This window comes from Camelus ferus, chromosome 24, assembly GCF_009834535.1.
Source record: "Camelus ferus isolate YT-003-E chromosome 24, BCGSAC_Cfer_1.0, whole genome shotgun sequence".
NCBI lineage: Eukaryota > Metazoa > Chordata > Mammalia > Artiodactyla > Camelidae > Camelus > Camelus ferus.
In genome coordinates, this window is record NC_045719.1 from 5503861 (window position 1) to 5516644 (window position 12784).

At 43.6% G+C, this 12784-nt stretch overlaps 1 protein-coding gene and 1 long non-coding RNA gene across 5 annotated transcripts in view; one reads left to right on the top strand and one right to left on the bottom strand.

Moving 5' to 3' along the window:
• The window catches only part of DLGAP1 (DLG associated protein 1), a 989257-nt gene that overhangs the window by 757337 nt on the left and 219136 nt on the right, over window positions 1-12784 (top strand). The window contains exon 11 of one of the 4 annotated variants that reach the window (XM_032467518.1): window positions 5265-6290. In XM_032467518.1, the coding sequence (XP_032323409.1) occupies window positions 5337-6290 (954 nt within the window). In that variant the 5' untranslated portion in view covers window positions 5265-5336. Of the gene's footprint in view, window positions 1-5264; window positions 6291-10583; window positions 10770-10940; window positions 11244-12784 lie in introns of those variants that run through there. The other 3 variants (XM_032467519.1, XM_032467521.1, XM_032467522.1) reach the window with 3 other exon arrangements.
• LOC116659680 overlaps window positions 1-12784 on the bottom strand; it is a 92119-nt gene that overhangs the window by 8379 nt on the left and 70956 nt on the right. The window contains exon 2 of the long non-coding RNA XR_004315049.1: window positions 9780-9887. This is a non-coding gene — a long non-coding RNA (uncharacterized LOC116659680). The remainder of the gene's footprint in view (window positions 1-9779; window positions 9888-12784) is intronic.

The window sequence follows — 12784 nt, forward strand, 5'->3', positions numbered from 1 at the left end:
TTCGTGGCACTGTCGCGTTGCATTGACTGCCATGTTTTTGCATTTTTCCATTTTCCCTCATGGCTGGCTCTATAGCCCATCAAACAGGTTCCTTCTCTCATCATTCCTCTTTCTCCTAGATTAGTCCACGGCTTGCAGGTTTTTCTCAACTTCGGGGGGACAGGTAGACGCTGATGGTTTTTACTCTTCTCTGTGAAAATTCTGCAGCCTTCTGTTTTACCCCCATGAGGTAGGGTGTCCCCCTGCCCACAGTACCTTCTGGAGAGCTGCTGGTCATGGCTGGTCAAGGTGACCGCATTCTCTTGGCGACTCCCAGGGATAATCCCTCTGGAGGTTTAGCTGAGATAATCACGCCCTCTCCTAGAAATCCAAATGCAGGTAATCCCATGGGGAGCAGATCTCTAAAGTCACAGAGTCAGGACAGTTACCTCCCTACCTGTGTCAACCCCAAAGAATGTTAGGAAGTCTTATATGCACTGCTTCCACAATCTCCACATCCAAGGCCTCCCTGAAGTCCTGTGCCCGCGCCCAACACACCAGTGCTAGCGACGCCCTCCTAGCCATCGCTCAGCCCTTCTCCCCCCTCCGTCTTTTTATTCTCAACAACCATAATGAAACCGCTTTTTAAAGCTTTGTGTGAAGACGAAGGCAATTGTAATGGTGCTACTTCCTGTGACCAAACTGGAGGAGATCTGGATGGTGGTTTTGTTTTTTGTATAATACTGTATCTCTTGAAAGGGCAATGCTGCAAAGGCATTTATTTGTAGGAGCAGACTGACTGAAGGAGGTATTCACAAACAAAATCAAACTGCAGGTGACTAGGACTACAATTAGCGGGAGCGAAACGCCAAAGACTTTCTGTGTATGTGAAGCGGCTCGGCGCGGCGCTGTGAGGCAGAGCTGGTGTAATTCTGCCTCTGCTTATTCAAAGGTGCTCTCACGGTATGTGTATGATTTTAAGCACACAATGCATGAAAATCCTTGGGTGGGGAAGCCTGGAAAAGTGAAAGAAAATAGCAGGCAGTTATCTTCCGCAGCTACAAATTTAGAAGGGGAAAAAATATCCCCAAAGTGGGCCTTTTTGGTAAATTTTCTGTTTACTTTTACCATAAAATGGCATGGCTTCATCTGTTAGTCACATTGTAAGGAGAACCGTTCCCTTACCTTTAAAAAATTTTTTTCACTTAAAGACATAAGCCTGTTCAGGATTCATGTAGCTCTTCATTCTCAGTCTCCATAGAATTGGGATTTATTATTAGTAGAGGAAAAAATTACTAATAAAGAATCTGCATCCATGTTGCATAGAATTTTGTTCTGTCTGGAAAAAGCGCCATGTATGTTTAGACTGTGATGGAAACACACATGTGGGCAGAGGGCCGGAAGTGGGGGGCACTGCCCCCCGGTGAGGACATTCTCACCCGTTAGGGGATGACTCCTAATCCCCTTTTAGTCTTCTCTCGTGAACTGCCCAAGCAAGAAATGATTGTGTCTTTTAGATCTTCTTGCTCCTCCCCACCCCCAAACCTATTTTCTTAACTACAGCCAGAGAAATCTCTGGTCTAAGTGTGGCCGTGTCACTGCCTGGTTTAAATTGCTCTTGTGGGGAACCACCACCACCAAAGTCAAGTCCTGTGTTTAGCAAGCTGACAAAAGGTCGCCAGGATTCAGGCTTGACTGCCCATCTCACTTAGGACCCGGCTGAAATGCAAGGGTCAGAAAACAAATCACAGAGCTGTGGACAAAGATAAAGGTCCACTTCCTCCCACGCAAACAAGATGCAGAGGAACATGTGCAGGCTGATGGGCGCGCCACATAGCCGGGTCCTTTAACTTGGGCTGCTCCATCCTCAGACCGTAACTTCTACCTCATGGTCCAAGATCACTGCTCAGCCAGCTCTCAAGTCTGAATTCCAGTCAGGGAACCGGTAAATAGGGTATGCCCTTCACTTTAGAGATGTTTTCCAGAAATTGCACACACCATTTTCAATTATACTCCATTAGCTTGAATTAGTCACCAGTGCACATTTAGGGGGGGCTGGGAAACAAGTCAGTTGTTCTGAGAATGCTTCATACACTTCAGTAAGAGAATCTTTTCTGCAGGTCACAGGCAGATGGCGGGGAGCCAAAAAGGTGACTTGACCCTGAAGAGATTCATGGAGACTTCCTCTTCTCCACATCTCCCCAAACCAGAATACAGCGCATGCACCCTGTTCTCCTGAGGGTCCCCCACACTGTCCTTTCTAAAGCAAGTCGTGATCACCTGGCTGTCAGTCCTCACTGTGGGAGAGAGTGGACACCCTACAGGTGGCTCCTCTCTCTGCATGTAAAGAAAAATCAAGAACAGCAGCTCTAAATAAAGACATGCCCAGAAATCAAAACAAAATAAGAACTTGCCAGCTTTGCAAGACTAGTTCCCTTCCTGTCAGCATCTTCCAATATGTGGTTTGCGTGTCTTTTCCTTGGCGCTAATAAATTACCTGCCTCGAGCATTTTCTTTACGGGGCTGAATGGCTCTTGTTGTAGCCATCGTCTGGACAGCAGTGCATGTGCCCAGGTATGGGAACTCTCACACTCAGAGCTCACCTCACAGTAGCCAACAGAGTCAACAAATTTCCCAAGCCAAGAGTCAGGACACATGATCTGACAGTAAAATTGAATTCAGGAGGACAACATAACATAATTTTGAAGTCATCGTGAACAAGAAAAACTGAGAGATGATCACCGTAGTCATAGAAACCCTTACAAAGGCATGTTGACTCACACTCCCCACCCCTGCTCAAAAAGGCAGGCACGAAAGACAATTTCCCTTTCTATTTTCAGAAATAAATTTACGGCCATTTGAAAACCTAAGTCCGGGGCTAGCAGCTTCCTTTTCCAAGAATGCAAAAGATAACAAGAATTGTTATATATCTTTTTTCATGACTAGGTCAGGCCTCCCTTCTGGCCATGAGGATCTGCTGGTTGCACTCGGTTGTCTGCGGCAGCGGACACTGAGCCCCGCATGGGAGGGCTGTTCAGTGAATTCTCTCCGGGGATGCTGTTAGTCACACCGCAGGCTAGAGCAAGTGATGACCACGGATGCCACTCAGGAACATTAATTAGCGGAGGGGAAAATAGAAGTGGCAGAAGTAGGCTAGAAAGGGAGTTCATGAGTAAGGAAAGAGGAAAGTAAAGGAGGAGGGAAGGAGGAGCAGGTCTTCTGGGGTGGGGTCCACAGCGAGTCTTTAGCCTTTGAGGCTTTTAGATCATCCGCTCCTGCTCACCAGGAAGTCACTGAGTGTGTGGCTTGAATTTATTATCACAAATTAATCTATTTTCCTTTTTAAAAGACAAGGGAGTAGAAGAGACTCTAATATTTTCTCTAGAAAAGGACCAAGGTATTAAGTCATTTATCTGGCCTTAACCAGAAAGATAGAGGGAGAATTTAGAAATGTTTATGATCACTTATTGCTATTTTTCATTTGCCCATATCACAGAGAAAAAGGATCAAGATCTCAATATCCAGGGGAAGGTACAGCTCAGTGGTAGAGTGAGCACTTAGCATGCATAAGGTCCTGGGTTCAATCCCCAGTACCTCCATTAAAATAAATAAACCTAATTACCTCCTCACTCACATAAATAAATAAATAAATAAGATCTCAGTATCCTTTTACAAATACTAAGTAAAGAACGACAAAAGTTAACTTAAGATGCAATTGATTACCTTCTATGAAAATATAAGTGCTTGTCGTTAGGCTGAAAATAGCCCACTTAAATTTTAGTAAAAATTACACTGTGTATGTTTAATCTACGGAAATTATCATCACTTACATCATTTGGTAAGTTCATCGTAAAGGCTCTTTGTTTGCTCTGTGTGTGCGCAGGTAACATCATCTTACATGAAATGCCACTCACAAATTAAAGATATCTATGTAAATATTGAATACATGATTTCAAATAATCGTCTACATCTTGGAGTAAATATGTGTAATTCATGTTTTCAACTCTTGCCAGTTTCACATTTTATTTAGCCAAAAATATCTACCCAAGACCCAACTGCTTCAGAAGGAAAGGCTGAAGCATTATTTCATATTTTATATACTGAGATGTATTATGTAGAATCATAAGACTTAACTATGTGACTAATGCAACTGGATTGCTGTTTTTGTTTTTTATTTTTAAGTCTATACTTAAAAGGCAAAAATGTCTTCAACAGGACCTGTTTCATAGAGAGAAACTTCCTCATGCAATGGATTTTTCCATCTAAATTAGTTTGTGCCATGGTTTTGCTTCCTCCTTGCCACAGCCTCCTCAGGACCGTTTTAAGAGCCTTTTCTTTGGCCATCTTGCAATCACTTGAAAATATTTACCAGAGACGTTTAAACCGGGAAAAGGGGATGCCCTGACATTCAGACTAGCCAATTCAAGCCTATTGGTTTCTTCATCAGCTCTCGGTGTGTCGAGAGGAAACTCTTGATTCTCTGGTGACAGAAACACACGGGCGGGTTTTCTCTACAGCTCTGATCTATTTCCCACATCATTAGTTTTTCCAACTCCAATTACCACCTGGGGTGGGGGATTTTTTGCTGTGATTGCTCCCACAGATTTCTAGAGGCAGAGTATGCGAAAGAAGGTACAAAGGCAGATCCAAAAGTTGTAAGTGCCAGAAGCCTCTTTTATTCACGTTTTCCACTCACATTTATGGACTGTTCACTCTGTGTCTACACGGCCAGCCTGGCGCAATGTAGGGAGAGGCAAAGAGGACGAAGCGGCGAGCTGGCCCGCAGGGTGCTCAAGCATTCCAGAGCAGCCAGGGCGTGTGCGGCAGACGCCCTGCAAAGCACAGGGGGGACCAGTTCTCTCTGCAGCGGGGAGCAGCAAAAGCTTCCCAGGGAAACTGAGCCCTTCTGGCCAGCTAGCTTGAGGATTAACATACAGTTAAGAATAAAACCAGAGCAGCAAGGGAAAGGCACAGCCAGTTACTGGAATCCTGCAGGGGAAGGGAGTTTTTCTTCCTAATCATTTTTGAACAGTTTAGCATTTTTATAGTTTTTTTTCTGGGTTTAGAAGCTTTCACCCCTGCTGTCTGTCCTGTATGATTGGAGTGGGATTTCCCACCCTACAGAGGTAAAAGGGCTCTTCCAACAGTGCATTACAGCTGCTTTTAGGGAGAGTCATGAGTTCTGTCAGAAAACGAACTCAGTAGCACCCTGCACACGCGAAAGAGCAATAGCCATTCACCACGAGAAGCGTTAACCATGGTCCCTCTCTCCTTCATTCCCCCAGGTCCTTGCGGGAGACGGGTCTGGAACCTAACCACGGGGTGTCCATGACCCCCGCGGTTGTGCCCCATCAGCGATGAAAGGGTTATCCAGCAGCCGCAGCCATCACCACGGAGTCACCTGCGATTCCGCCTGTGACTCGCTGTCGCACCACGCAGACCGCAAGCCATACCTGCTGAGCCCGGTGGAGCCCCACCCGGCCGACCACCCCTACTACACTCAGCGCACCTCCTTCCAGGCCGAGTGTGTGGGCCCCTTCAGCGACCCGCTGGCCAGCAGCACCTTCCCGCGCCGGCACTACACCTCGCAGCAAGAGCTCAAGGACGAGGGCGCCCTGGTGCCCCGCAACCTGGCCACCAAGGCCAACCGCATCCCCGCCAACCTCCTGGACCAGTTTGAGAGGCAGCTGCCTCTCAACCGGGATGGCTACCACACGTTGCAGTACAAGCGCACAGCCGTGGAGCACCGCAGCGACAGCCCCGGCCGCATCCGCCACCTGGTCCACTCGGTCCAGAAACTCTTCACCAAATCGCACTCCCTGGAGGGGCCGTCCAAGGGCAGCGTGAACGGGGGCAAGGCGAGCCCCGACGAGACGCAGGCCGTGAGGTACGGCAAGCGCAGCAAGAGCAAGGAGCGGCGCGCTGAGCCCAAGCCCCGCGCCAACGCGTCCCCGGGCTGGTGGAGCTCCGACGACAACCTCGACGGCGACATGTGCATCTACCACGCCCCTTCCGGCGTGATGACCATGGGCCGGTGCCCCGACCGCTCGGCCTCGCAGTACTTCATGGAGGCCTACAACACCATCAGCGAGCAGGCGGTGAAGGCCTCTCGGAGTAACAACGACGTCAAGTGCTCCACCTGCGCCAACCTGCCCGTCACCCTGGATGCACCGCTGCTAAAGAAGAGCGCCTGGTCCTCCACGCTGACCGTGAGCCGAGCCCGCGAGGTTTACCAGAAAGCCTCGGTGAACATGGACCAGGCCATGAAGTCAGAGTCATGTCAACAAGAACGTTCCTGCCAGTACCTTCAGGTACCATTTATGTTGAGGGATGAATGCTTAAAAGTCTACCTGCTGATTGTGTGGTATTTTCTCCTGGTCCTAGTCTTGGCTCTTACTATAAATTGTCTGTATGAACCTGAAAGAATTACTTAGCATTTCCGAGGCTGAGGGCTCATATCAGGAAACAAGCCTGCTAGCAACCTCATCCAGTTATACTGAGATACTAGATATAAAAGCACGCCTAAATAAAGGCAAGGAGTTATTAATGTTTTGTGTTCCTCTTTTGTCTGAGGTATCGTGGGACAGGGAGGAGAGAAAAGGGGAGTATACAGAGTATTTTTAAATAAATCCACCTTTTTACAAAAGTCAGTGATGATCTTTGGAATTTTGGAAAGAGTTTAATTAAATCTACTCAGTTTTTTTGTTTTAATTTAATTCTGCCTGAAGCTATTAGTTTGGGAAAGTTGATCTACATCTTCACCATTGCACTTTTCACACCACTACCAACACTAACCACACTCCCACCCAACCTCCCCCTTCCCAGAGCACAGGGAGTCAGGGTGATGCCCTGTGCCTTGAGGAGGTGGAGATGGAGCCAGTGTGGGGACCTGACAAGCACAGCTGCAGAGATCCAGGACAACAGGGAAGAGGAGGGAAAGGGGAAGCATCTGAACAATAAAATACAATTAGTATCAGCATGCAAATCCCACACACATACGGCCCAAGGCAGGCCGCTCCTCCTCTTCTACAGCCTCCTGTTTTTCCTGCTGCCCTCTAATCCACTTAAACCAGATTTCACCTGGATAAAAATATCAGGGGAAGAGTCTTTTTCTTTTCTACGCCTCCCTTTAGTATTGTCATTTTTCCCAAGACATAACCTTCCATAAGAGGAACCCTCACATTTTTCTTTTTAAAAGTGTCTTTTTTCTCTGCCCTCCCTCGCTACTGTCATCTTAAAAAAAAAAAAAAAGTTTTACTGGACTATACAATCATGACATAATCATTTCCCACTCTTAAGAATAAATGCAAGGAAAAAAAAAAAAAGCCTTCCACAAAAACATTCATCTTGTTGCTCTCTTTGGATTTCTTGTGACAAACCCGACTCTCTTGGAAATGCCTCCACCAAGCCCAGAGAATATTCTAGGCCGACAGTCACTGGGCAAGGATAGTGCCACAGCCCATCCCCAGAGTTCAGAACAGGCCACCAATGCACAGATAGTTTTCACAAACAACACAATATTTCCTACTTAAGGTGGCATGGCTCAATTTACTATAAGGCTGTTTCACGCATAAGTCGTCAAGAACCACTCACAGAATGCCAGAGCTAAAGGAATCGTCTAAGCCACCCTCTTCGTTTGGCATATGAGAAGCTAGACTCAGAGAAAGCTAAAAGCCTAGTGGGTCACACAGTTAGTACGTGGCAGGGGTAGGACTAGAGCCCAAGCCTCTTAACTTACAGAAGTGACCATCATAAGGGTTACAGCTGAAAGCTTTATAAATTCTTTAAGCATCTAGATCTCATCACCTGAATTCTCATCTGAACCTGAGAATAGAGTATTTTGATAAGATATCTGATTTGAAGAAAGGATGTGTGAACTTAGAAGAACCTAGAAGAGGATACATTTTATCTATGAAGGTTCTGTGATTAGTGGCAAAAACAAATTTAATTTAAAAAAAACTTGAACTTTAATAAGTAGTGATGAGATTAGGTAAGAAACATCAGATTAAAGAAGGATACTGTACATGGATCTAGGACCAGCCTTTGTTAGTAACGAAATGCTTTCATGACACATAATTGCCTACTTTCTTCCTACCTTAAATTCATTTTCCTTTCCTTTTTATATCTTTTTGAAGTAAAAATCTCAAGTAGTGGTGAAAAGTGCTAGGATAAGGAAAGAAAGAAGGAAAGTGATACTAACTGAAAATCTACTGTGTACCAGATACTGTAGCAAACGTTTTCACATTTTTGTTTCATTTAATTCTCATAATAATCCTGAGAGCTGGAGATAATAACATACAGTTTTTATAAGAAAAGAAACAGGCTTAAAAATATCAAGTGACTTAATGCCATGCGGCCAGTAAGTTGTAGAACTGGGAATTAGATTTAGGTCTATCTGATGCCAAATAGCTCTTACAAGTACACCCCAACACAACAGTGGAATAAAGGGCATGGAATTGTAAGCAAGGAGGGAAAAAGTCTTTAAAGTAAACATACTATTACTAAAGTTCTTCAATAAAATGAGAATGAAAACTTGAAGATTTAAGTATGGATTTAATATAGTAGCACTATTGGATCTCATAAAGATTTGGAAATTCTATTTTCAAATTATTTGCCTTCTTTTAAGCCAGTGTTTTAAATGAAATATTTGAGGCTTACAGAAAAGTATCAAGAAAAAATACAAACACCCATTTACACCTCACCCAACTAGAGAAATAAAACATTAATTACACTGGTCACATGAGTACCCTCCTTAATCCCATTTCCTTCACTTTCTCCCCAGAGCAATAGCTAATCTGACTTGATAGCCAAAGCACCTTTATCTATAATCCCGGAATTACTGAAAGATTGAGAAAATGTAATGTTTTCTATTCTTCACTGAGCAATAACTTAACCCTAAAACAAGCTAGTTCAACACCTAAAATATAAACTGAGCTCAAAGCCATAGCGTCTTTAGCAAATATTGACATTTACTGAGTTCCTATTCTGTGTAAGACTTTCAAACTGAAAAAAGAAACCTATATTTCAATGTGGGGACATGGTATGTTTAATAAATAAACTAAATGTAGAGCAGTGTGTTCTTCCCAATCAGTGTGCTGAGATGAAGAGTTCCTATAAAGAAAGGGAAGGAGCTGGACGTTCAAAAGGGGAGGGAGGACTGTGGGAAACTCCAGGGAACTGGACGTCCTCTCCAGCTTTCTTCTTGCTTTATAGGGAAGAGAGAATCTCTGTCCTGTAGAAGCTCCTCTCAGGAAGATAGGGTTAGCCAGCCCCTGTCACCCCCTATAAAATAAGTTCATTTATAAGCTCATTCTTAGAGGCAAATTAAGGAACACACAGGGTTTTTTCCCCAGTTACTGTTTCAATTACCAACTAATATTGAAACTGGATGTACAAATGTGTTTGATTTCAACATCACAAAGTTTAGTGGACAAGGCATTGAACTTTAAATAAGAGGTCTATGTTTTATTCACTATTTGCCACCAACAAGTTGGTGATCACTCACTGACTAGTGAAATGGCTTAGAACCATCATTTCAGCTCTCTGGGTCTCCTTCGTCTACTATAAAGTAAGGCACTTGGTCTGGAAGGCCTGTGAGCTCAGCCCACATCTTTAAACTCCTAAGTCACATATGCAGGGCACTGATTAGTGCCATTTTCAAGAGTTGTAAGCCCTAGAGCTCCCATTTAATAAATGCTTAAAGTAGACGTTTTTCCAGTGTTATCTAATTTGCTCTCTAAAACTCTGTGAGGTAGTTTACAGTTGAAGACACTGAGATTTAGTAAATGAGGTTAAGTCACCTGCTCAAGGACGCCCAGCTCACACACGGCAATGTAGCGGGTCGAAGCTGACTTGTCTGCCCGCGCAGCCTGGATGTCTCCATTTACTGTGCCCAGTCCCTACGCCTCCTAAACATAAAACAGAGGAGGAAGCAGCGACATTATATACCCATTATGCTCCAGAAACCACAGAGCATCCCATTTATTTCCTGAAACAACTTTGTAAAATTAGCATTACTATTTATTCCAATATTATGGCTGACAAAACTGAAGCACAAAAGATTTAACCATTTGCACAAGACCTCATGCATAGAAAGTGGGAAAGCTAAGACTTGACCACAGATTTGTCTGAGTCTATAATGTGCTTCAGAAATAGAAATAAATGCATTTTATTCATTTTAATATTTGCTTTATTCTGTAGCAAATGTATGCATTCACTTGCCCTCACTTGTGTGCATGGAGTTAAAAATGCATGTATGTGAAATGTGACCCATCTCAGGTGAGCAATGGAATGACCAAAATGTCCCTAATTTGATTCAAGACAGAACATAAGTTAATATTCACCAATAATAGAGTTCTAAATGCCAACACAGTTCTGATTCTCTCTAGAATTATCACTTAGAAATCATTTAGCTCAGGCCATTGCCACGATCATATAGAAAAGAGAGGTCTGTGGGTATTTGGCCTCTGACATTGATTTAGAAGTAAAATACTGTAGCCTGAAATCATTGCAAGTTCCAGTTAATACAGTCAGTTGGTGCTATGTGCTCACTCACAAGCTGTTTGTAGTTAATTTAAAAAAGACTCCCTTTTTTCCCCCAATATTGTTATTTTTAAATGTCAAGAATCAGATGTCTGCTGTTTAGAACTATTGTACGGCTGCCAGTGACTGTCTCTATCAGGGTTTGGAGCTGGGACATGGATTTGAAGACATTAAAACTGTTTAATTCTCAGCTGAGATGTGGCTGGCTTCTGTACATTTGGAATAGAGCATTTATGGCACATCTCAGGGTAAGTGCTAACCGTTAGGTAAATAAAATAGAAAGGGGGTCAGAGGAGTAAAGAGAGTTTTTGTTGTTGTTTTGTTTTTGCTTTAAGCAAGCAGGATTTTTGCTTCTGTATGTGCCTCTTTATGGAAACGTCGTGTGTTGAGTGACTGGCATAGAAAGCCATTCGGAAGAGCAAGATTTTAGATTTCCAACTGTTAACATAAAAAAAACAAACAACAAAAAACCTCTTGAAATCATGTGTTTTGCATTCATCCAGCAGCAGAAACAGGAAAAAGGAAAGAAAACGCTCTCCGGTAGAAGTAGAGAGAGAGACAGAGAGAGAGAGAGAGGGAGGGAGGGCGAGCGCACACAAGGCAGCCGAGAAAGCAAGCACTCAGAGATGAAATTTTAGGAGAGCAAAATGATCGACCTTTTTAAGGCTGAGTGGGTTTCTTCAGTGTGTGTGCAAGTTTCAAGAAATGGCAGGACTGACCAGGTTTGGGAACAACTCTTTTATTACTTTGTATTTGGTGATAATGTGTTGTTGGTTCAAGTGGGGGTTTTTTTGGGGGGGGGTAGTTTTGCTATTTTATTTCTTCTCTAAATAATGGCTAGTATGACTGAAAGAGCTAAAAACTAATTTGTGTACAGATGGTAAGAAAACAGGTAGAGACATCAGATACCTACACATCTGTGTCTCCAAGGGGCTTCATAACATCTTTAACTGACAGGTGATCTAAGGTGCTGAGTGTTACAGGAGGACGTTGTGTGTCTAGTGATTGAAATGTGATCTGTTGTTTTCCATGACAAGAATCCTGAGTGCTTACTGTTGCTTTGCAAAATCAGAATTTCTGGATGGTTGGGGTTTCTTTGTGGATTTTCTTGTGGTTTTGTTTTCCTGTTGGTTAAGTAAGACCCCACCAAAGATCACTGAAGAATTATTCATAATTTGCATGAACCCAGGATTATTTTTCAATGCAGGTATAACTGTTTTTCAAAATTCCATTCAAGATTATGTCAGTCTTTGCCCAGTGGGGTGTTCCTTTCCCAGGCTGAGATTTTCCTTCCTCTTGTTTTAGAACAATTTAAATTATGTTAAGCCAGTTTTTAAAAACGACTTTATATGAAATGTGTGGCAGTGCTGAGCAGTTCTGCTAGTGACTTAGGTTACCGCGATGTTTCCTTGCTGTCTTTTAAAAAAAACCATCAACCACATTGATGGTTTTGTACATTCTCAATTTAAACTGCCTTAATAATCCAGCAAAAAGTGTCAAGATTCTTGAATGTGTTTCCTATCTGGCTTGTACAATCTTCTGCCTCTTTTTCCCTGGTCTCAGTAGAGATGTCCTTCTTTGCTGATAGAAAAATGAGGTTACTGACCCTAACTCTGAATGTAGAATTGGTGATTCTGGTAATTCTCTCTCTGATTCTCTGGAGTTTTCATTGCTGCTCACATCCCAGCACTGAGACAGGGGACACAACTGGCAAAACACTGGAAAAGCAGGGGTCCAGAAAGTCAGCGATGGTAAAAGAAAGATCAAATAGAAATGGGAAATCCTTCCTGCAAGTTGCTAAAATAACTTTATTATTCTTGGTCTGCATTTTCATTATTCTAAAGACAGTTTCAGTAACACTGCAAGTGCTTGGTTAGCCACAGTCAGAGGTTTCACGGCACAAGCTTTATGGCCCCACAGAGTCCAGTCCCCTAATGGAAGGTGCAGCACTGCTTAGCACAGAGGACTGAGGAAACCAGCTTTGGATTTCCTAGTGGCCAGTGGACTTTATTTTCTCTTTCTCCATCCTCCTTCGAGGACAGTTTGCTTAGTTGCAAATTAAATACAGGAGCCCAGGGTAAACATTTCCCATGCTGTGGAGGAAGATTCATCCATAATCTCCGGTCCACTTGGGACCACGGCTTTCCACGACCTGACGCAGGGAGCTGTGAACGGTAGAACACTCTGGTGTTTTGTCTGAGGTTTTAGAGGAGCCACTAAAAATATATATGCAATATTGCCAAGCTGGCTTTGACTTGGTGAT